The sequence below is a fragment of the Bombus huntii genome, chromosome 6 (genome assembly GCF_024542735.1).
Source record: "Bombus huntii isolate Logan2020A chromosome 6, iyBomHunt1.1, whole genome shotgun sequence".
Taxonomy (NCBI): domain Eukaryota; kingdom Metazoa; phylum Arthropoda; class Insecta; order Hymenoptera; family Apidae; genus Bombus; species Bombus huntii.
In genome coordinates, this window is record NC_066243.1 from 13,002,004 (window position 1) to 13,027,684 (window position 25,681).

Here is a 25,681-nt window from a genome sequence, read left to right on the forward strand (position 1 = left end):
AGTTTTAAATAGTTTCATTTGTGAGATTCGTTCTAATTTCTAATTGCAGAGTGTTTGAAGTTTCTGGCGATTTTCGGTGTCGATCTCGTAATCTTATAAACCGGAGATACTCTTTTTGTCATCTGTTTAGCGTTCGATATGTGTATAGCTGGTTCGCTTCTGAATATTTGTGAATATAACCTGTCTTTGTGAATTACAAGAAATTGACGTTTCTTTAATTTGGCGAAAACGTGCACCGAAATATGCAAAATGTATCTATTCGGTAAAAGTAAATCAAAACTTCAGTTATTTTGTATTTGACGTATTTTACTTTATTCTTCGTGTTTTATATTTGGCAAGTAGAAAAGGGTAATGCAGTGTATGAAAGTTTAAGTTCTCTAACATTGTTCGATCTTATTTTGAATTTTGCAAATCTTTAAGCGTAAAGTAATTTAGAATAAACCGTAGCGTTTAAATTTCCTTTTATATTCTGTCTTTTCTCTTATTATAGAATTACATTCAAAGCTACGTATTATGAAATCTATCTTAAGGTTCCTCGGAGCCTCATTATCAATTTTAAATGATAATATTGACGAAACAGTCGAACAATTTCTGAACTGATTTATAGAACTATTGAATGATCGCTCGGCTGTTCATTCCACCTTACAGTAAATTGAAAAAGAAATTTAAAAGCGATCTTGTCACCGTCACAACCGCTTGCCGACAAATCCTCGGTTTGTAGGACTCACAGTAACCAAACGTGTTCGAAATCCTGCCGACCGAGAGGTCATAAATCGTTCTCGATCGTGTAACTCGAATCCGCTGTCCTAATTCTTAGCGATAACCTTAACCCAAACACTTGAATCGATCCACACTTCTCCAATCTTGAATTCACCAAATAATTCCAATTTCATCTTTCTGCTAGGGGCACGATCTTTACAAACATTTCCTAAACTCAAAGTCATGAAATTATTCGAATCTCATCCAATTTGCTTCCTCGTCTCTCTCTGGTGGAAGGGCAACCTGTCGCCTCTCGTAGCAAGGGCAAACTAAAAGCAGCTGCGAGAAGAGGAGAGAAAAAAGAAGCAACGGGGGGATGAAAAAGGAAGAAGAATCGGTGGCGGTCGCGTGGCCACGGTTAAGAAAAATAAAAGACGCGCGGCGTGGACGTCTAGAAAGATGCGAGAGAGAGAGAGAGAGGGAGAGAGAGATGTTACGAAGAAACGTGACGAAAGAAGGAGAAAGGGAAGGGAAGGAATGAATGAATGGAGAGAAGACCGGGCGGGGGTGGTGGCGGGAAAAGCGGGGTAGCAGGCCAACGTCTTCGGAGAACTCGTCGCCGGTTGAATTTTTAATTAGTCCCCGACACCCCCACCCTCGTAAGTTTCAAGGGTGGAAAAAGAAGAGCTGCAGAGAAAGAGAGGAGAAGAAGGAGTCGGCCAAGGCGGAGGTGGAGAAAGAACAAGTCGAGGGGGTGGGATGGATAAGGAGGGGCGGCATTGTCATGCGCGCGTTTTTCACAGACTTTTCCACCCCCGTCACTGCCGGCACCCCCGTTGGTAACGCACCCTACCCCGCGTCGCCTCGAACCGGCTCTCTGCACCCCCTCGCCCCCACGGAGAGAGCAGCAGCAGCGGCGGCGGTGGCGGCGGCGGCGGCTCCGTTTTCTTAATTACAACTGCGATATTCTTTAGTTCGCGCGATGACGCCGCCGCGAAAAGATACCGGAATATTTCTCCACTGATTAACCCCGCGGCTCCATCTTATGAAATCGTTCGTTCCACCTTATAAAGTATCGATCGATCGAGTATCCAATTCGATCGGTCAGTCAGGATCGTCACGATAGACGACGGATGGCTGGACATGGACACCTGCCGCCGTGTGTTTTATTCATTTGTATTATAGGTACAATCGTGGTTTAGTTGTTTGATACTGTTGAAAATGTTAAGTTCTCGAGGGGAGGAAGAATGTCGGCGTGATTGGTGCCTTCATCGGTGACCTGGGCTTCTGTCAGTGTCGAAAAGTGGTCGCTACGTATACATATGCGCGTGAGAGGTGGAGCGAGGATGGCTCGCAAGTCAGCTACGTACGCATGTCTGGAATGTATGGAATCGGAATTGTGAAATAGCTGCACGAGGATGACAAGCTTTCGATCAGTTCTCAACTATGTTTTTATTCGAGAAATGAATCCGCTATATCTTTTATGCGAGATACGAGTTTGCCGAAGGTGACGATAGCGTGTGTGGTCGATCGTGGACACGCACGCGTCGCGTGATGCCGATTCCGAGGAAATTCGCGAATTGGCCGACACGATTTCGGCATCGCGTGCGTTTGAAGAGGTGAGTCCGATCGATTAGACCTCGAAATAATTTTCTTTCGTGACAGTTTGCTTGGTCGAAATGTCAAAATTTCTCTGATCGCTTTCCATTGCGATAATTTCCGTTCTATTTCGTCTCAACGCGTCACTCGACTTTTCTTTTAATTTCTTCCTTGATTTTGTGAATTCGCGTTATTGAAATTTAAGATCGAACGATGTTAGAGTTCTCGATTTGACGATCGCGAGGTCAACCTTTAAATTTCTGTTTGCAAATGCGGATTATCCTGTCGGCGCTTGAATCTACGACTCCTGTTTACATCGCGATTATCCGCCTTCCAACTTGTCCTACATACGAGTAATCAAGTAAATAGATCACGCGATCGCCCAGCCCTCGATCAGTAAACATCTTGTACAATTATTTTGCAATTTACCACAGCGGCTTCGATAATTTTGTATTTTACGAATCTTGACAAATAAATTTTCGGTTATTTTCACTCTGCTACAGGTTTTCATGAATGTTTTCTTGTTTTAAGAAAGCATTAAAGCATAGGGATTGAAATAAGAAATCACACGCCTGAAGAACGATTTTATCATATTTTCCTTGAAGGAAATTTATTAGTAGGAAAATATTATTAAGGAAGAACGTAGCGAGATTAAAGTACGCGTATTTTTCTTGATGCGAAGAAGAGAAAAATGCTGAGAATTTTCTGTCTTAACTCTGCTGTAATTCTTCCAATTTTATGCCTCGGTTCTATTTTTATTTCGATAAGTAAGAAGCCTCTTAATATTTTAACAAGAAAGAAGTAATCTCTCATCGACTGACAATTCTTTTATACTTTGCTAAATCTTCAGATACTTGTTAACATTACAAAAATACATTCTAACTTCAAATTCGGACTGATTTTTTTTCTCTTCCCTTTTTTTAAATAAAAGAACCTTCACAGTTACTCATTTGCGGCCCAGCTATAGCCTGAGTCAATTAAAACTATGATTCCTTAAAAAGTTTCTTTCTCGAGCGTCAATATGATTTATGCTTATGCGGTATGATTTATGCTTGAAATGAATAATTGCGCAACTATTGGTACCCGACGCGACGAGTGGAAATTTTCGAACAGGAGCGACCGTGCGGAATTGTCAGCTGCGATCACGAGAACGGAAATCGTTTTTCGAAATCGCTGGTCGTTTTCTCTCTTTCTTCTTTCTTCGAACAAATTTCTTCACAGGTCGGTGATCAACGATTAAAGTGAACGCGATGGCGCGACCCGTTATCGGAATAAGCAAATTCCCAATTAAGATAGGAATCGTATATCGAGCGTTGTACGGGACCGTGACGCTTCTGTTCGAAGAACAGGAGCACAGGCAGCTGTTGTTTGAATACAAAACAACGTCGAATCGAGCGAAATATCGGCGACAGTCAGGGGAAAATCGTGTAACGAACGAATCGCCAGCATTGCCAGTAAATTATCACTTCCCTGTGGACGGTATCGCCTTACGTGTGCAGGTAGCCGATAAAAAAAAGAAAGGAAAAGGTTGTCAATGTTTTAGATATTCGTTTTATTATTTTCTGATAACGTAACTTCTTAGTTTGTACATGACGGGGTAAATGGTTTCTTTGATAAGGAATATATTAGGCAGAAGTTTAAAAATAATCGATGCGAGAGCAGAGATGTTAAGAAGAATTAATTTTTGACAATATAACTTTACACGTAGAATTGGAAGTAGATTTCGTAGGGTCAATGCATTTAATAGGAAAATTAATACCACAATTGAATAGGAAAACTTTCGGTTCTATTTTGCTTGCATCTGGTTTCTTGATACAGATCATATAAATGATTATATTCACAAGTTAAATTTTTTAATAAAGTTTCCTATATATAAGCTAAACGAGTGGAAGTTGAGATTGTTCCAACTAATCTCCTAATCATCTCTAAGTTATGATCTCAACAAATATATTCAATAATCCCGTATGTACTTACAACGCAACTTGCTTGTTAACAAACCTGCACAAACAGTAACGAGCTACGCTCTAACACATAACGCTTAATGAATCTAGCGTTCTTAGATGACAACATTAAATGCCTCTCTAGTTCGCTCATCTTAAAACCTGTGATATTAGTATTATATTATACGAATATTATATTTTCTCCAGAAACCGATCAACGAACAATGAAGTTGCAAATAAATAAAGAAATTAATGGAATAGTCAACTAATAAACGAATTTATGATTTAACCTTGCAACAATTTTCGAAATTCCTTTAATTCAATCTCGTATCCGATCATTAATTCATCAATCCTGTTAAATCCATTCGCATTAAAGTTTAGAAAAAACCCTGACTATGAAGAAAATTAATATTTCTCGTATGAAATTAAAAGGAGCACAAAGTATGTGAGTCTTCCCGTATTTTTCTCAAAGTTGAGAAATGTTTTAACGAATGGCAGGCGCAACGAGATTGTAAACAATTCGAAAGCTGTATCAGCATTGAAACTAAGATCATGGATGTGGTCACTTTTACAATTTGCTTACTTTCTTGTCGCCATTTTGCACTTTTAGTTTTCAGATTTTTATGCTCAATGACTTTTTATCGCTACGTTACTAAGAATATGAAAGTATAGACTAATTAGTTAGATACAAAAATGATATTAAATTTCTGACCATTGGGGCACACGTATGTGCCCATAAAATACATTCATATCTTACCGTCATGAGTATACGAAAGAAATCCATTCAGCGCGGCGAGCAAAAGCTGATCACGACGCAGGTAGGAAATGACGTTTCGCTCGGCGAAAGCAATTTTATCAGTAGTTGGAAAGCGTGACTCGCTAATTGACGCAATTACGCCCGCATAGCAGGACACCTCCTCGGTGCGCGGCGTCCTGCGAAGCTGGGGCGTCGTTTCAGTTTGATATCGGGCCCGAAGCACTCTCGAGGATGTTATTTAGCAAACAAAGTGAGTTTTACGCGCCCCTGTCGGCACGTGCACGGCATATGCGGCGTTTTCTATGCCGAGCGCGTTAAATATTGTCTTTGATGCAACCCGTCGGAAGCCCTTCTCCTTCTCTTTCTTCGATCTTCTTCCTTCAACATCGCTTCTTCCACCTATCCTTTTCCAACACGAGAAATCAACCAATCTAATCTGCTGCTTTCTCCTTCTTTCTTCTTCTAACAACTGCCTCGAGCCCCGACAAAAAACTACTTTGATTTGATTTCTCAGATTAACCTTTCGTGCTTTGGGCGCGTGGCGAACCCTTTCCCTCATCGAGACTCTCCTACCGTTTCTCTTCTTCACGTTCCCTCTTTGTCGTTCCACGAACCGCTATCTACTCACCGGGCCCCAGCACGTGGCCAGGTAAGAAGTTTCTCGCGCGGTCGTGCAGCCAGGGACCACGCGGAACCCGACTTTTGATCCCAGAAGCACGCGAGCTACGCAAAAAGTCTCCGTAACACGAGTCTCGCTAATGGCGATATCTTTTATGGACCGTGAGGAAAAGTTGTCGCGCGCTATCCCGCTCCAGCTGCGAGAAGAGAGTTCGTTTCTCGTGCAAGTTTCAGACGAGAATTTTAAATCTGTTAAGTGGAGAGGATAAGTTAACCTGTCACAAGAATTTTCAATTTTTATTATACACCAGCTACAAGAAGTATTTGCACATAGTCTTTTTCCAATGAAGAGTTCTTCTCTTAGCTTCCACGTTCCGTTTCCACAGTGTCAAATTTTTCTCATCGTACGAAAGTAACCGACAAACGATGTGAAACTTAATTTAACGATATTTAAACTTAATTAATTAGTATATAAATGCTATAACAAATGCGAATAACAAATAGCGACGGTTGACAGTAAATCAAGATTTTTAGACGCTTCTACGGATAAATGTAATATAGTAGTTTTTTGTTAATTGTTGAGGGATTTTTTCATATATTTTAATTGATGGAATATTTATGGAGGAATCGATCAGAGACGCGGGTGGAATAGATGGCGCCACCTGACGCTGTCCGATGTCGCATTGACGTCCGCTACTAGATAGCAAAGGTTCTCGTTGTCAATGAGTTCTCGTCGTTACACGGAAAGTTTTAATCCTAGGGTAATCGTCGAGAGGGACTATGGTCTGGTTAACTGTTAACTTGGTTCCTCGAGGAAAGATCCTCGAATTGGAATCGAGGACGTGAATGGGATGGTTACGTATCTTTATTGGACAAGGTGCAAGTATGCTTTGTTATCTCTGAATTATTAACTCTTTATGTCTTGAGAATACCGGTTTCTTTACCCTTTAGACACGAAGACTGCAGAAATACTTCAACAACATTCTTCCCAAATTTTATCTATAATAATTTATTCGAGGCATATTTAAAGTTCGTTAAGGGAAAACTCTGTTGTACAAGTTTGTCACGATCAAATTATTTCACATAATTTAACAGAAAGAAACGTGAAAGAATGGGACAAATAACGTCACAGCCACTTAAGCGATCAGAAACTTCCAGTAGGTATCTGATGTCTTCTGAAAACGTTCAACTGATAAGATAACAGCTCAGAACATTAACGTCCCGCGGTTACTCTTACTTCTAAATACTCTTAACAGTAACTGCAAATAGCACGATTGTTTAACCACTGCTCACGGTTTTTGTACATCCTGAAGACAATCCTGTGAAACTACTTCGAGGAGTATGTAACTGAAGAGACGAACGCAACGAAAAGACGTGACAAGTCTATCCATGTTGATTTTCATATTTTGATGGCCAACTTAATGGCTAAAAGGAAGTAATTTAATACATTTGCATAATTGGTACGAAGACTTGTTAAATCCCAAAATACAAGTCTTTTAGAAACATCTGATAAATCCACGAACGTAACAAACCAATAGCACAATGTTATATAACTTTTAATATTTTTCAACATATTCAAGAAAGTGGGAAACAGATATACGTACATATATTTAATTGCAAAATCAAACAAAGAAGGCATATGATATGCCTAATGATAGTACAAAATTGTATGGATAACATATCGATGAAGAAATTGTCTCTCCATTAAACTTGAAGAATGTCACTTACTATGTTTTTCTCCCGTAATTTTTAATCACATCGACTACGAGAAAGAAATGGCCAGTAAAAGAAGTAAGAAATTAATTAACCATCCTTTCCTTAAATCCTTGTCATCCTGAAGCAGGACAGAACGACGCCGATACCGCTTCTCGCTATCTTTCCCGAAACGTGGCTGTATATCGTCCGTCCAATCTGCCGTTCGGCAATTTCGGCTGAAATACGATGTCGTCGGGTTCGTTCGCGAAGCTCGACGACCTGGGTTATTGGCCTCCCCGCCTCTGGATCCCTCAAAACGGGGTTAAGACCGCGAAGCCGTGTACAGATCGCCTCGCGTCCTCGTCGCTCTGATCGAGTCTGAATTATCGATCGATTTTTCAGAGTGGAGTTTCGAGAAAGAAGTGTTTGAGGAAATATTGATAGATGACTGGGTCGGTCGTGTAGATTGGAAAGTTTATTGGATGTATGATTTTTATTTGATGAGTTTCGAGCAACGTGTGTCTTCGTTTTATTTTGACACGAAGTAGAATGGCAATTTGGAGAGTCGGTGGCGTTGTGTACATGGATGTTTGATGCGTTGTCAAATAGTTTTCGTGCAATAATGAAGAACACAGATGTTGTTTAAAAGAGGTGAAAAGTACAGTTAGTAAGTAGCAAAGAACGGTTATAGAGTTAGTAGTAACAAAAGTAAACTTAAATAGCCAGAGTTCCCTTGCACGATAATTTACTAGCTAATGATATAACTAACAACTTATTAATTTACAAATTTCTTAATTTATATGTTATGTAAGTTATTCTTTTGTAATATCATAAATTTTTGTCAAGTAGGATAACGAAATAACATTTTACTTACGAAAGTGACTTGTAAAATTTGACATTTCTTTATTAGGGAATTTCTCATTATTTAAGTGTATTTATTTGTACAAGTAACTTCCTAAATCAATCTCATTTCCCTTCCAAAGAAAACGTACATCTCACAACAACAAATCACAATACATTACACTGTACCTAAACATCCTATACTCGGGAATCCGAGGTATCCAGCTCGACTTTCAACCAATAATGGACTTACAAGCACTTAGAAATAGGCTTTTTCAAAACCTGCTTACTTCTCGAAGAAATCACCCTGTTATTTGTCCCCTCAGTACACATCAGTAAAAAAGAGAAGGGAGAATCCAGGGAAGAATAAGACAGTCTGACCCATGGAACACGGAGATGTCCGAGTGGAGCATAATGGCGAGGTGCCCAAAGAAAATTTATGTTGTTTGCGGTGTCGGTTTCCTGCTCCATTGTCCGGCATTGTCCGAGTCCCTCCTTCCAAGGTGCGAACACCTTTCAGGGCGATAATCCACTCGTATTATTACATGCTTTGTCGGCTAGTTCACTTGTCCAAAAGGGGGAAAGATCGCCTACCTGACCAAGGGTCACTTCGAAGCGCCTTTCCTAGTAAGGTGCGTTTCACCCCTCGTGGACCATCCTGGACCGTGTCATCTTAATTGTCAGGGAGCAACGAAGGTCAATCTGTCTTCATACGATCAAAACGCAACCTTCCAATTCATGGGTACAACGTCGACAGATATTAAAGATCAAGTAGTTTTGTTTTTTCCTATACTTGACCTTGTGGAAGAGAAGATTGAGCGGTGATGGGCTTGATTGACTAATCACGCGTGTCCTCGAGATAATTACTTTCATGTTTAGAAAGTGTTTCTCGGGATCAGCTTTCCTCCAGGAATTTTCTCGCCAATGAATCAACTATCCATCAGCTTGTAACCGACAATCACGATGATGTCCATCCATTATGCGAATCGAATGCTTTGAAGTGAGAGAAATAAGGAGCCAGGTTTTTGATCAGGATTTGGATCACCTAATCAGGCGGCGTTAAAGTCCAGTCATTTCCGCGGCGATTTTCTGTTTTCCCCAGTGTCGGTCACCCGTTATAGTCCAATATCCCAGAAGAACGCACGCGTATGTAAACCACGTGGCGCGTACACACGCTGACTGGGCCTTTCTATAAATAGGAACGCCAAGTTCAGGGGAACAGAGTGGAGTCTCGTTTTTAGATTTTCCGCCGGTTATGACTCGAATCGTCAGAAGGTTGGAACGTCGCGAGTCAGTTACTCGTTTCGAGACTTGGACATAACTTGACTGCCGCTTTACTGAAAGCCTGACAGCGTGTGATTAAATAGACAACAATGAGAGTTGTGTTAGGCCTGGTGCAGACGAGGGATCGATCTCACGTGACAATTTACAAAGTAGGTTTATGTAATATTTCTAACAGCTGGATCGTACGATCAGACGCATTGCGTCATTAGAGATATAAAGTCATTGAATCATACAGTATCATTTAGTGGGTATATATGAAATCGTTATGATGTATACACAGTGCAATGCATATTTTGATTCGACAGGTAGACGATAAAATGAATTCTTTTAAAAGTTTTAATCAATTATTGATAATTATTTTTAAATTCTATATATTATTGATAGAAATAATTAATAGTCTTCATAAAGCATAAGATAAAGTTCATTTGCAAATTACTGTTTTATTGGCGAGTGGAACAGTTCGAGCTAGGATATTTAATGTTCGAATATTTGATTCTATTTTATATTTTGTACTTTACGTATAGAAACATTTGTTGAAACGCTTATGAGAATGCGAATATCTGCGCGGTGTAGGGCAGTTATTTCAAGTAGATTGAAAATAAATCTATTAATGCTTTGTTTCCAAAATAAGTCTATTGTTATAAATAGGCCTGTCGAGGTAATAAGTTTTCCTATTTCGGGGAGACTACATTACTCTAGGATATCAATATATGTCGAATGTTCAACGTGGATGTTGAAGATCACGATAGACACACGTTTCAACCCTTATCGAGTGACTAATAAATATTTTACTCGGGAAACTAACGGTTTCCGATTTAAACGTTTATTCTTAGCTATTGATATGTAATAGCTGTAAACATCCTGGCTATTATATACTTATTATGTGACTCTATAATCATTATTTGATATCTTTATAATACACAACTTTTCCTCAAAATATATTTAATTATAATTCCGTTTCTTTTATTTAAAAATAATTTGGAGACTAATTTAGTTTCTAAAAACAGTAATTATATTCTTCACTGACAATTTATCGTGAATTTCCTCAGGAAATTTTTCTGCTCACTCAAAGTGTCGCAGGATTTAATTAACATGTCGCATACTTCATAAGATAGTGATATGTAGAAAACTATAATAGTGTGCTAAAATAAAAGAGTCATCGAATAAAGATATTCTTTTCTATATTCTTGAACAAAGCAAATATCAGAGAAAATAAAATTATTCAAAATTTAACAATACTCTAATCTGGCTATTATAGCTTTGTTATACAAATCTTTTCTTCTTCATTATGTCTTTCTCCAAAAATGGACCGTGTTGAAACACGTAAACTCGTCTATTCAACCCATTAACTGTACAAAAAAACGTCTAAACTGAATTCTGATGAAACACTTAACGATCGCCCATCCGCTTACGCAAATCTTACCTCCCGATTTCACGTCCTTCGTCGCGCGTCCACCGGAAGAGGAAACGGCGATTCGAGACGCGGTTTTCGGCTGGATAGCAGGATATTTGCTTCAACGAAACACGACTGACCGTAAAGGAATTTTCTATAAGAACTGGACGTTCTTATATTCGTAGAATGAGTAATACGCCTTTTGTTTCTTGGAATTCATTGTATTATTGAGAAAGTTGATGCAGATTGTGTTTGAATATCTTGAAAGCATATATTTTGTATATAATACAGTTTGGAAAGTTACATTTTGGATGTAATAGAATTTAAAAAATTATATTTTGGACACAATATAAGTACATAAACATTTCAGTAAATCAAATTTTTACGTACCTTTTGGAAAGAGTTGCATCATAATTAGTTAATTTTTCTGAAATTTATAATATTTTAAGGATAAAGTGAATTTTTAATATTCAATATTTTTGGTATTTGTAGAAAGTGAAAGAAAAAAATACTACGGGAATAGTAAACGGAGTAGATACGTGGTATTTACGAAGAAAGTATTTTATCTGATTGAACTGTTTGCAAATAGTTCACAGACCAGAGACGAAAACTTCAATTTTAAAGGTCAAGAACGCCCTGGAAGGCGCTGAAAGATCTCTGCGATCAATTTTATTACGAAGCACGGAGCATTAATCCTATTACGTTCTTTGAATTATCTTCGTCCAGATCATATCCTCGTCATTATGATCATGACCGTGTTTCTCTACGTTAAAAACATTCTTAAGCTGAAGAAAAATGATAAAAATATCGTTGTATTGTTGTAGGTAATTTCTCGTTTCAACTTTACAACAAATCTTTTTTTACAAAACATTAAAAATCTTTTTGTAACAATTGACTCCAAGTTAAAGAATTTCGAAAGAAGAATAAAACTCAGACATAAAAACTCAATGTTCCGTAGCAGAGTTAGAAAACGACAAAACGAAACGTCCCTTTAGAATGGAACAACACGAGCTAAAGAACCAGACATTGGAAGTCATGTCCGGCCATTGCATCGGCCGATCCGGAAGTCGAATAAGAAGACGAGGAACGGTCGGCCGGTATCCGCCAGTGGCGTGGCCGTTTTCGCGTGCTGCTTTCCAATTGGCCGGCCACGACAAAATTGCTCAGCGGGATGGTTTTTTTCTCGCGAAAAAATCGAACCCACTGTTCGAACCGGTAGAGTGGGATCGGGTTCGAGATAATTCATCGACCGCCGCTGGGCTGGACCAATTGCGTGGTCGATCCGCGGGGGGTTAGAGACTGGATCTGATGATGTAGAGAAAAAAAGAAATCTGGGGTCAGGTTTTTTGTATCACAGGCGAGTTCAACTGTGGCCTCGCTGTTGCGCGCTGTTCTGACTACCAAGCGTATTTCTAATTCTAAAGTATCAGAATTTCTCTATCCTAACGTTTCTCTTCGGTATACTTTTGTTATACTTTGATCTTTGTGCGAGCAACCATTTTTGATATTTTCTATAATATTTTGCTACGCGTTCTTTTGTATTTCTTTTACTAATTCCTTTATTTACTTTTCTACTATATTTTTTAAAAATATCACAAACACCATCGCGGTTAACCATTCCTTGATTATCTTTACAAAATTTATGGAAAAATTTGAAATACTATGGAAGAGCTATATCGTGGCTGTGTACACAAGGGTTAAATACAAAATTTATAGAGAAAATTACTTCACTCCTTATAAAAATCCAAAAACAACGAACAATTTTCTACCGTTGTTTGTATATACGCATATATTCAAACTCGAAAAATTCGAAAGTTATAATTTACAAATTACAAATTGGTTAAAAAATCTCGTGTTCAAAGTTTGATCTGTACTTTTGTACATCATTGTATAACTTTATCTCGAAAAACCCTTACAAGAATCTCATTTACTATTTTACACCCCCAAAAGCACCAGGGGATTCGTAAACAGTTAACAAACAGAAAGCGTTACATGCACATACACTCACGTACGCGTACTCGCGTTAGAAATGTAGTACCTGATAACATTTTGGGAAACTCGGGTTGCCACCAGTTCGAATTCGGCGAACAACAGGACAACGAGGCCCGGAAACGTAACATTTCGCACGCTCACCAAAACCAACGATCCAGCTTCGCTGGTTAATTCTCGCTCGAGAAAATTCGCCTCGCGCGATCGTTAATTATTTCGCGTGACATGCTTCGGCACTTGCCGCGTCCGCGCGTTGTCAAAAGTTTGCATTCGGATGTTTTGCGGCACACGCCCGGCGAGTTTCGCGGGAGGGACGTTTTGAATAATGTAACAACGAAACCTCCGCGGCGCCCGGACCGCCTCCTCTTTCCTCTCTTTACCACAGAACTTTCTAATTAACCGACGCTGGCCCCGCGGAGCGTCGAGAGAGCCGGAGAAACCCGGGGAAACACCGGAGAACGAAGAAAGAGAACCGACCAGAGCACAGGAAAGAAAGGGACAGCGAAATCAGTCACGATACCGGACAATACAAAAGGCCTATCCGTGGCATTTCGTCGCGTTGGCGATCTCCTCGTTTCGCGTTTCTCACCGTTTGTTCCCAACTGATCGTCACGTCGGGCAAACCAGTTGCTACTACCCCTGGCAATAAGTCTTCAGCCAAATGTAATGTGCTGTACGTAGCACATAGTTTACGTAGTAATTTTAATCGGAAGAAATAGTAATTTGCAATAGTAAACTTTAAATAATGATTCTTAAGCGAAGAAAATCGAGTTGGGCAGAAATTTCGTTTTACCGTTTATTGAGTAATCTCGTAATCGCTTCTTCGTTAATTCGAGCGATATTTACAGATTTTTGGCGTTAATACACCGTACTAATACGAGTGATGTTATATCTTGGTGTACAGAATAGACGCGATAAAGCATTTGAATTGAAAACTAATTTTTAGATTATCTTTGATTTGTTAAAAAACTCTTTTCATTTACAGTCTGTTTTCGCGTCTTGTAAATGAGAATGTAGGATACATATGTAAATATATAAGACAGGCGAGAAAAATGTAAATTGTTTTACTATAAATTAAATATAAAATAAAAAAGATAATCGAGACTCTTGTCCTGTTATCTACCCATTAGAAATTAGTAAACAAAGAAAATGATGTTTAAAAAACACTTAAAACTCTAAAATTCTAAAAGAGAGATTTATAAGCTACAATCTGTAATATTTCAACTGACCAATACTACAATATATATGTTGATTAATTATCGCGTAAAAGACTTTGGGTGTAATAAAACTGTTAGAAAATTTCTGAGCTCGTTACTTCTATTCACTAAAAAGAGCTGACAATCGTACATCACGTTTCGACTGTTCGGTATCGTTTCCCTTTTTCCACCTGTAATAACGCGATCCGTTTTTGTTCCTCGGTTGCCTGTAAAAATACGATACAAAGGGGTGGTAACGACTGTAAACGCTTTTTATGCAAACGTTGCACAAAGCTCGTTCCTCTGAAAGCTGTTTCTTGCATAGCACGTTTTTCCCTTGTTTCTAGCCTGGTAATTGCACTCTCGAGCCACCGTGTCGAAACGAGACGAGAAGCCATCGATTCTCACACGAAAGGTGAAAACTTGGCGGTAAAGGGCACGCATGGGCGAATTCAGAGATTCCATGGGAGAGAAGAAACGTGACAGAATGCTGGGATATATTCCATGTTTAGGAATATGTCCAGTGTATTCTGATCTCTATACGACGATAGAAAATACGTCGAATTAAAATTATTCGAAACTTACAATATTTTTCATTTTTCAACAACAAAATAACGAACGAGCTATTATATATCGATCCTTGCACAAGTGATCCATCTAAAATTAATTGCATACATTCAGGATGAATTAAACATTTAAAAACTTAGATCTGACTTATGAAATGATTTACAGTAAGCGTATTAAATAATACAGTTAATATGAATATCATCGTAAAATATCTAATATAAATATCATACAGAACTTAATAATACAAATATTAAAATTGATTAAAACGATTGAAACATTGAACACATACGTTCTCTATAGTTCAATGTTTAATCATTTCCTAATAATTTCTCAGGTTCACCCTTTTCCTTTAAATGTCCTAATATTCATAAAGAAGAGCTAGCGAAGAGTTAAGAAGAATACATGATTCTCCGCGCACATCGTAATGATCTAAAAAGCCAAGTATAATTTGCTTTAATAAAAAGAAAAATATCTGACACACTGTGTCAGTGAATATAACATATGACAGTTATAAAAATGGAACTTCTGCATACGGTCCTAATCCGATGGCTTCAGTTCGCCCTACTCGAAAGACCAGCTGGACCATGGATAACTGTACTCACATGATTTATTTTGACGAAAAAATGAGGAAAGGGGTTTTTCTTGAAAGAAGGAGGCCGATTGAAAAGGGGACGGGTGTACAGGTCAGCTCTCTAGGACCTGTTTGGCCGTTTCTCAATGGACAATGTCCTGCTGGCCAGGCGTACAAAAGACCCCCGGGATCTGGAGATCCTCCCACGATACGCATGTGGAGCGACGATACAGAGAGAAGGATCTAACCCGGTGCGTGAGTGGGAAACCGGGCGAGAAAGAGAAAGATACGCCGCGGTGTACCCATTCACAGTCCGTGAGAACCAGATTTCATATTTCTCATAACCGCCTGGCCGACCGCGGGACAGAGAGCGGCTCGCAGTTTTCTAGCTGTTTCTCTGTATATTTTCTGTGAATCTAGCGTATGTTGTTCCCAAACTGGTCAACCCGTTTTCACGGATTTCGTTCTGTCTAAAATTTCTGAAACACGACGTGTCTTTTCTCCTCTCGCTTATGCGCGCGTCCTTGGTCGGGTCCACCTTGCTTAGAACGCGATTCCTCAGTCGTGAGAAGAATAAGAACCCTACCTCCCGTTTGTGCGTATATCTGATCGTCGGCCAGAAGGAAAAGCGGTTCCGTGACACGTGAGAAACGCCGCGTTTCCGGAGGACTCGTTCGAGCTTTCGAGCCGATGCCCTGAGATTAGATAGCGTGCCAAGCAGAGGACAATGCAGACGTTGACGATAAGAGACGGTGAACCTGCGTGGGTGGACCGAGATGGAAAGTTTCGCCAGGATACTGTGCACTTTGGATTCCTGATCCAGAGATAATGCGTTTGCCGTTTTGAAATTTCGAATATAGAATAGAATGTTGATTAATTGAATCTTGTTTGAGGGTAACGCCGATTTTTTGGATATTGATTATTTAAACACGGAAGGAGATATGCATCGTTTAGCGAGTCGTATTGCAAAACTACTATAGGTACGACTATTACGCGATCATATTATGCGGGTATTATGCATATGAAATGTAAGGTCATCTTATCCTCTCATCAATGTATTTCATATTTGAAGAAGATGTAAGTTCTCCAAATGTTATGTTAATATTGAAAGTTCGATATTTTTGAATATTTCTAACATGTATATATAATATGAAAATTGGATATTTTTAAAGCTGAAGAAAATATGATACGATGTGACTAGACAACTTGATCTACTTCACAAAAAACTGTGACTGTTTTCCTTAAATCCCAATTTCTTGGTATTCAAACATACGAACACTCGAAAATCGCTTCAAACACGAACCTACACCATAACATTGAATTCCTCCCACTTCCTGTGTCCCGTGATACGATAGATCCTCTGCTACACCTATGACCCCGTTTCCATTCGAAAACAAGTGGCCGTTACGTTCGCTCCCGTTTCCAACGATTTCGAGTATCCCAAAGAAAAACCGGAGCCTTAAAAGGGAAAACGATCATCGAGTAAGATATAAAAAGAAGAGCCTCCTTCCATAAAAATAGGCGGGTCGAAGGTACACAAAACGAGATTTCGAATATAGTCTTCGACGCGCATGATCCGCAAACCAGGTCCAATTTTTTCTTCTATCTCCATGGGCCAGCGTTTTTTTCCCATCATCATCTGGTCCACGTACGTAAGGGAAAGGGTCTTCCACATGGAAGAACGAAAAAAACACGTATGGCACCGCCATTTTGTGTCCTTTGTGGGGTAAGTTCGTTTCGATACCAGGTCCAGGGTTAAAAACTCTTCACCCCTAGAAGAAAGTCGAAAGGACGAAGGGGTTTCCGGGTGTGGAGAAAGGAAAAGGGGAGACAACAGAGAGAGAGAGAAAAGGAGGAATAGTGGGGGTTCCGTATAAAAATTGCCCCCACCATCGGAGAACGCGTTGGTAGGTCCTTTCTATTCTTTTGATATCCTGTCGTCGGGGCCCTTGGCCAGCCCTGTGCCCTGCCAAATTCTCCAGTCAGCATCCGAGCATGCGAGAAATCAGATCTTCGAACGCGATTCGTTTCTTAATTATTTAATTGGTTGCAGTAAAATTGAGGATGAGTTGGTTCATTGATCGTTACCGAGTTTACGAGTGAGTTACTGATTAAGTGGACGATGATTCGGGAATTGGTACGCTGCACCATGGAAACTATCGCCATGGACCGACGCGTAATGGCGCATAAAGGTAAACAAACCTTAACTTGCAAGGAGAAATTGTTCTGGTTTTCTGAGGGAAAATTTTGTTACTTGAAAGGATGCAATTTGAGATTGGATTTCATTTGCAAGCGTCTTTATTGTGAAGGTTGGTTCAAAATGGGAGTTTGAATATAACTTGCATTAAAATTGAATACACGTTGTATGTTTGATGAGCGAAAGCTTAGGATCGTTTGGCTGATTTACAAATGCTTCGATACAGATTGTTAACCGTGAAATTATGGGTTTATGATTTAGATAACAACGTTGATAATGAAAGTAAAGAGGATCTTGTTGAATAAATTGTACAGGTATTTTGATTCGTAGGATATTGTACGTAAATTCCAGTGGTTAATTAGACTCTGTAATAAGACATGATTGATAAATAATCATGACTGTATTGGTAAAATTTGAAAAGAATCTAAAAGTGTAGATCGAATTCAGAATGTTTCACATAACACGCATAATATATTCGTAAAAGGTATCTACAAATTCGACTACTTTCGTGAACCTTCCCCAACCTCTCGTTCAAAATTCTCTATTTTTAATCTGCTCAACTGTAGTTTCTCATTATCCACGGCCAATTCGAAACACGGTTGTTCGACTTTTCTCCCAGCCACGGTTTTCCACTACGTTGTGTCGGGATACAAACGACGTCGACACAACACATGAAGAAATAGAGATATATACGCGAGGATATCCCGAGGCGGTTTCCTTGTTAGGACATCCGTCCTGTCAAAACGTCCACAGGACACATCGAAGCAATTGAATTACGATCATCCCTAGGGCGAGCTCCGACCGTAACCAATAATTCCATTATCCATTAGTATTGGGTCGCGGCAATTTCCTTCGACGACCGAGGTAACGGACGCGCGTACGTGTGCAGCTAGGATCCATCGGGAAACGCGAAATATACAGACGGATCAAGAAACCGATGGATTCCTGGCACACGTCGCCAGGAATATCGAGCCACGCACGGAACGACGCGAGGCATAGCTGATAATGGAACCGCGTCCCGATGAAATCGACGTCGTTCCGAGATGCTCCAACCTGCAGCCGTCTGGTTCTTGAAATTCGGTGACGACGGAATTAGTTTTGGAAAGTCTTGATGAGAGAGTGGAGAGAGTCTCGGTGGAGTGGAGGTCAGTCGCGATGACTGCTGGTTTTTAATTGGCCACGTGGTGTTTTTTGAAGGTTCTGTTGATATTTGAATGAATTGTGGATTTTTGGATTAGTATTTAGTCAAGTGTATGTCTATTGTGTATACATTGGGAATAAATTGGGTGTAAGTATTATTAATGTCGTATTATTGACGTTGAGACGACTGGTTTTGAAGATTTGGAGGATTTTGGATTAGTATTTATTTAGAATACTACTACATCAGAAATTTATTTTTACTATTGGAATTAGAAGAATTGCAAGGACAACTTTTTGAACGTTTTGTTTTGTCGACAAGTTTGGCAATGTTGATATTAAGATTCTGAACATTTTTATTAAATTTATAGTTGATCGCGTTTAATCACATTTTCATAGTTATTGAGTTAGGTTGGAGGATGTTCAATTAAATGTTGGTTATATGCGAATAAGTTTGTAAGTTCCATGAGTGCTATCTCTTATATGTACTTGTATCGTACTTATATCAACATCTGTTTTATTGATTGAAGATTGAATCAATAGTTTATGTTCTTACGTGGGACGTCGTTCGTTTTTGGTTTCTTGAAAGTGTAATACGGAGATAATTGAACTGGTGTAGTAATTCTTTATGAAATTAAACCTGCAGGAAATTGCTCATAAAGGAACGTCGCTCGATAGTTACGAATAGATATGTTCGAAGATAGTTAAGGGCAGTTTTGACTGTGTTGGTACCTGTGATTGGGTTTTGAATTAGAAATTTCTTAATGTTTTATGAAGAATGATCTTGTGTCTACTTGATTATATGACTGTAGTACGAGCAATACTTTCAAATCTGAAAAGAACTTAAAACTTCTAAAATTTTCTGCGTCTATTTATGAAGCTCATTGGAAAATGCTGTCTAATTAAAATGTATATTAAATTTCTTCCACGTCTTGTTTCATTTATCGAGATCGATTTTGAAAAGTGCGAATGAAGAGAACTTATAATATTATCAGAATAAAAGAAAATGTTCCAAGAATCAAGAAATGAACGTTTGAATCAATCTGATAATTAAAACTAATATTAATGTTGATCGGTCAATGCCAAACAATTAACAGTTCAAAAAATAGCGAAATTTAATATCACTCGGGCATTATTATTTATCTGAAATTCACTTAAAATTCAACTATCAGCGAACTTAAAAGGTAGAGATTTGATCGAGCGACTAACTTTTCGAGAAGGAAAAAGATTATTCGAAGGAAACGATTCAGAATTTAATATCGGAGATCGTCGTGACTAATCGACGCGTGGAGTCGATTCCCTTGGTTGAGCGTTTCATCTAACTCGAACGGCAAACGAAAGAAAATTAATGTGAAGGACTAATAAGCTCCAGGACGTTTCCTGCAGCGATTCCCATACGCATTTGCCCCTCCATTCGTCGATGGAAATTACGAAGTCTCTTCGCAATAAGGGAGACACGCGGTACAGTGATCGAGGCATTACGGATGTATGGACCAATTTGTAAGCAATCCAACTTACATTCGCGGGGCAATATTGCATTTTTATGTTATCTTTTCCTAGCTATTCGCGGCATCCTTTTATTGGTGGATGTTACTTTTACTCTTGTGGCCGGTAAGCTTGCTTTCTGTTAGCGTATTTATGTCAGCCATCGGGAAGAATCGAATCGAATCGAGAATCAGGAACTTAAACAAAAGCTTTTCTCTATATTGGAGGCAAAATAACTTTCGAATCGATAAGAACTGAAATAAGTCTATTCCATCTGGACATCCTTTTAATTCGTGAATTTATACATATTTTAAAATAAAGTGTAAAAACTTCTTTCCAGGAATTTTTAAAATTTAGGATTGATAACTGCAATAGATTTGGAATAATGAATCTAGCTAATTACCGGCATGAGAATTAGTTTTACATAACGAAACATATTATATTTTGAAAAACTTGTATGTAGTTAAAGATTTATTTAAAAACGCATTTAATTTGGTATGTCTGCAATAGAAAGTTATCAAAGCTCAAAGAGTTGGCAAATTGAGCGATAAATTAAATCGTATATCCGAGTTAACAGATAAATGTTATTTGTTAACAAGACGATCGAAATATTTTCACGCCAACAATTTATACGAAAGATATTGTATAAAGATTTTGTCATAATTAAGAGAAATGAAATACAGGAAACACGATGTTTTAATAAATTCTATATAACATCGAGGATTACTCGACCGAGATTCTTATTAAATGTAGCAAACAAAGTTAATTCAACGTTTACATTGCTTTTATCGTTTACGGTAACTTTAAACGTTATCCGTTTTAATAAATTCCGCTGAAGATCAGGAAACATTCAGACTATATTTTTATTAAGCTACCCACAAAATCAATTTAAACTCTTTTCCTTCCCTTACAATCTTACGGAAAAGAGAAATCACCTACTTCCATCCGCTAACCAAACTTTCATCTCCCATCCGCCAATCTTACCATCTCGAAACCTAATTTTACGCTTATCAAGCTCCGAACAATTTTTTAAAAATCTAAATGTGATTTTGTATCTTTTTGGTGGAAATACTTGATAACTCCCACGATACAGTACATTTCGTCTCACTATATATATATATTAAATAATATAACAAAATATGTCTATGTTGATTCAATGATTTATACATATGAAACGTATACAAATTGAAAGAAGAATCGAAATTTTTACAAGAGAGGAAGTAGAGTGCTGTTCCTTACTATGATATCTCTTTATATTAGCGATAAAATATACATATACACGTCGAGTTGTACTTTGCATATATATGAATTGAAGGACGATGCGTCAACCATTCTGACTCCATCTTTTCACACCACATTCTCCAAACATCCCTTATGTTAGTAATATACGTATGTATATGTACACTTTACTCCTAAAATTTATTTAAACGATTACACTAGTTTAGTACTTAAAAAATTTCATTTTAATTTCTACTTAATATTATTCTTTAAGAGAAAGATCAGCCTGGTCATTTTTTAGCCATTGAGCAATCAATCAGCAAAAATTATCATCTGCACTAACAAGAACAATTACTCACCAATCTTTTCGCTTTTAATTAAACATAAGTATTACTCCGTGTTTTGTTTAAAACAATAATCACTATTCATCGATACTTTTAAAAAGGAAAATTTACTAGGAAGAAATTCTAGAAATAGGAAACTGCGATATCTCTAGTGTTTATATATCCTCAACAGGACTCTTCTTTATCTCCTCCATAAACTCTTCAAAATCTCAAGTACTTCACTCATTCGCGTAATTTCTCATTCTTTATTTCCGTGGGTCGTGACGCCAAATGAATAAATACACAACGACAACGTATGTACGTCATACGTATCGTACGCTGTATCTCTTGGACCGGTTTAGCGGACAGGTTAGAAGGGTGACGCGTGCGTGTATGCACGAAGGGAGATTCACCAGAGAATGACGGAGCGGACACGTGTCGTCCGAGTCCTCCTTCGCGATCACCTTCGTCGGAACGCCACAGAGGGGTAGGTAACATAACCACGAGTCTCTTCCTCTCTTTTCCTCTTCAACCATGAGTTTACCCGTCGGCCGCAGCTCCCGAGCTTCGGTCCAACATCTGCCCCCGAAAAAACAAAAGCCTATTGTCGTTAACGACCGGTCGCGCGTCTCTTGTTTCTAAGCGAGCGCTTTTCAATCGTAGGCGAATAACGGACCCAGAACCGAGTCCATTCAAGGCCCCGTTTTCTCTATGTCCCGTTTCTCTTCTTCTGTCTCTGTGTTCTCTGCCTTCGATCCTAGACCTCTCTCAGCCCTCCTCGTCCTGCTCGCGAAGTTTCTTTTAAGATTCTCTCTCTCTCTCTCTCTCTGTCTCTCTTCGTTGAATCGTGTTTGCTTCTTCAGCATGTTCACCGTTGAACATTTTTTTCATCCCGATACATAATAATCGCTGCGTCGAAGTGTATATGGTGTATCTTTTTAAGTGGATGGTTAGTTTTGTTGGTTCTAAGGTCGCGTCATTTTGCTGGGGATGTTGAAGGAATGGTTAAAATATTGTATCCTCGCAGGAAGTGTGCGAGTATAGATTCAGTTATATTGGTTAAGATTTGGATATAGTTGTTGGCAACAGATATGGATTCTTCCGGTTATAGGGGTGTTGAAAACGTTCCTCTTCAGAGAAAAGGCTCGATAGTGATGCTGTACAAGATATGATAAGACCTAGAAGTAAATTTACTTGTTCGAATTCTGACGTTGTTTTCCCTTGTTCTCTTCGTGAGTAATAATTCATCTGTTTATATCCTTTATCGATTACAGTAAGTAGAAATTAGTGTTTTCGAGGATGAATTAATTAAAGCCAGGCAAGAATAATGAAATCGTGAAATGAAAATTATAAAAAACGATCTGAACAAGTACAATTTCATTATTAAGTAAGTATTGCAATATTTAAAACACAGATCGATATACGAGTACTTCCATCAGGACCAACAATGCCACTAAGTACGAAGTTACATGATGTCTAAATGATTAATGAGCGCCGCGTGATAAATTTTGATCAAAATATTGCAAAAGTGGTACAAATCCACCGCTGAAACCTTTCCATGCAACTGCCTAACAATCCCACTCAAACGAAAGGTGATGTTACATACGCAGGGTCATCCGATCTGCGTTTGCGCGCTGGCCAGTGGTCAATCAGAGCTCCGCCCCGAAAGAATCGAACGGTGTCCGCGCACCTACGAAAACGGGCAAAAGGAATAGCCACAGGCTATCCAAATATGGACTTTCATCCCTACCATAAAAAGAAGTCCGCTAAGAAGCTCCTCCGAAATATTTGTACAACACAGCCAAATCAAACTATATGTTATAATGTTTTCTGTATTAAAACACCTATTAAATCTGAAGAAAGAGTAGAAGAACAAATGGGCAGAAAGACAATGATACAGGGTTTTCTTATTTTTACGCCGTACTGGCAGCCCCATTCGGATGGATATGGATACTTGACTCCGACGAGGGAGAGATCGATGCATGAAACTCCTGCCAATCTCTATGTTAATGGAGCGCGGCATAAGCAGTGGGCAAGGGGAAGAGCCGCGAGGAATGCTGCCAGGAGGTCTGTTGGAGGACACTTAAAAGTGAATTGTTACGTCTGCGGCTGACCCCGGGACCTTAGCCCCTCGAACCACGGTGAATTATAAGACTCGCACAGAAGGAAATTAGATCTCTATATCAGCGGCGCGCGTTTTCCTTCAGCTAACCAAATTTCAACCCTCAACCCCTTGCATGAAAATTGAGCTCGCGATGCCTGCGTAACTGGCGCTGTAATTGAACGCGCTTCAATTATATGCATAAGCATGCGGTAATTGTGGGAATTTTGTGAGATTTTGTGATAACGATTGCTTGAACTATCGTGTAGGAAACGTCTTTTTCTCTTTTATCATTTTTGCAGGAGTCGAAAAAATCTTGATGCATATTGTAATAAGGCTATTTTTATCATCGTAACATTAATTTACGTTTCTACAAAATTAATATATTCTATGGTAAAAAGAGGAATTTTTCAAAACGGTTGTAAAAATTTGTAGTTTGGTCGTAGACTATTTGTTATTGAAATATAATTCGATAACGAAGTATTGTAGGTAGTAAAATATAAAAAACGAGAATATTTCTTACAATCCAATTATTGTCATAAAATATGGAAAGCAATGTTTCATTGATTTTTTAACTTAATTGGTAATCGATGATACCTCGTTCCGTAGTTCTAATTCTAAAACGCAATCAGAATATCTCTCCACGTTTTAATACGTTCGAGAGAGATTAGAAGCCGTATTTTAAGGGAAACGTAACGGAACAAATTTAATGAACTTTTCATCCAGAACGTGGACGGTGAAAGCGTCACGATAAAATATTGCAAGATGGTGAAATTTTCTTGGGTGGTCTAAAACACAGGTTCAAGAGAAAGGACTTGAAGTATCCTTTTATCTAAAGTGTCTGCAGCTTTGGGCGAATTCTTAAGAGGGTCTTCTGTTTAGTTTCATAGGAACATGTGAGCGACTTTATGTAAGACGCGTAAAACTGGACAGAATGTTGTCAAACACGGAACACGACCTTTGAAAAATCAACTTATAATAAAATACTGAGATCTTGAAGAATTATTTCGCGCATCACGTAATACCTAAGCTTTCTAATCGACAATTTTATCACAATTTGGTTTTACATATTCATACAAACAATACCATACAAAGACATTTATTATAAAAATAACTGGCGATACATCCATTATTACACTTCGAATTTTATTATCTCTAACATTGCAGGTTTAACAATTACTTTCTAGAATTTCTACGTTTCTATACTATTCATTCAGAAGAGTAAAAATCTACGAACCTTTAACACCTTATACCGCTATTTTTAACTGCTCTATATGCTTTGGAAACCGTCGACAAACAAATTAAGAAAGTTTAATCTTTTAATTTTCCAGCGGAAACCTCGCAAGGCACCACATCCCCAGACACCGTCCAATGTGGGGCATGCAGGGCGTCCTACCCCCTTGGCGAGATTGTGCGGTTCATCGAACACAAGGTGAATCACTGTCGCAGCACTCTTCAAGGTTGTCACAGTCCACCGGCGACTGCGGCGCCGGAAGACTCCGATCCGGAGGATGCGCTCGCCTTGAAGACGGTCGACCAGGACTCGAAGTTGAACTCGGTGCCCAGCATTTCGGCGCCCATCAACAAAAGAGGCGGAGGAAGATTGGAGAGCCCTCCGACGCTTCAAGGGCCCGGTCCGGACGCTGGAAGTCCGATCGAGCTGAAAGCAAGCGCTAGCTCGACACCTAAAAGACGGACAGAAGCTTCCGACGAAGACAAGGAGGATCTACCGAAGAAACCGAAGACGGAATCTGTGGACGCGGACACCAATACGGTCAATTCTGGTGAGTACGTCCCTGGGATTCGTTCATTTGTTCGGTATTATGTGAATTTTGAGGAGAATCGGGTGCTTTTAACACAGAAAGTTAAAATTCTAATTTAAAATACGTAAGAATAAGGTGTATTAGAAAGTATTGAAGATTAGAAAGGAAGTATTCGTCAGAAAATTGTTAAGTTATGATTAGAAAGTGGTTTTTGATTGATTATTTCGCACAGAAAAATTGAAATACAGGTTTCAGGTTCCAAGCAGGTTCCAGGAAGGTTTCAAGAAATGGGGATGAAAAGAGATAAAA

The 25,681-nt window shown here is 38.9% G+C and overlaps 1 protein-coding gene across 1 annotated transcript in view; it reads left to right on the top strand.

The window, feature by feature from the left end:
- Positions 1-25,681, top strand: part of LOC126867181 (B-cell lymphoma/leukemia 11A-like) — a 47,952-nt gene that overhangs the window by 2,368 nt on the left and 19,903 nt on the right. The window contains exon 2 of the mRNA XM_050621423.1: positions 24,941-25,393. Within this exon, the coding sequence (XP_050477380.1) occupies positions 24,941-25,393 (453 nt within the window). The remainder of the gene's footprint in view (positions 1-24,940; positions 25,394-25,681) is intronic.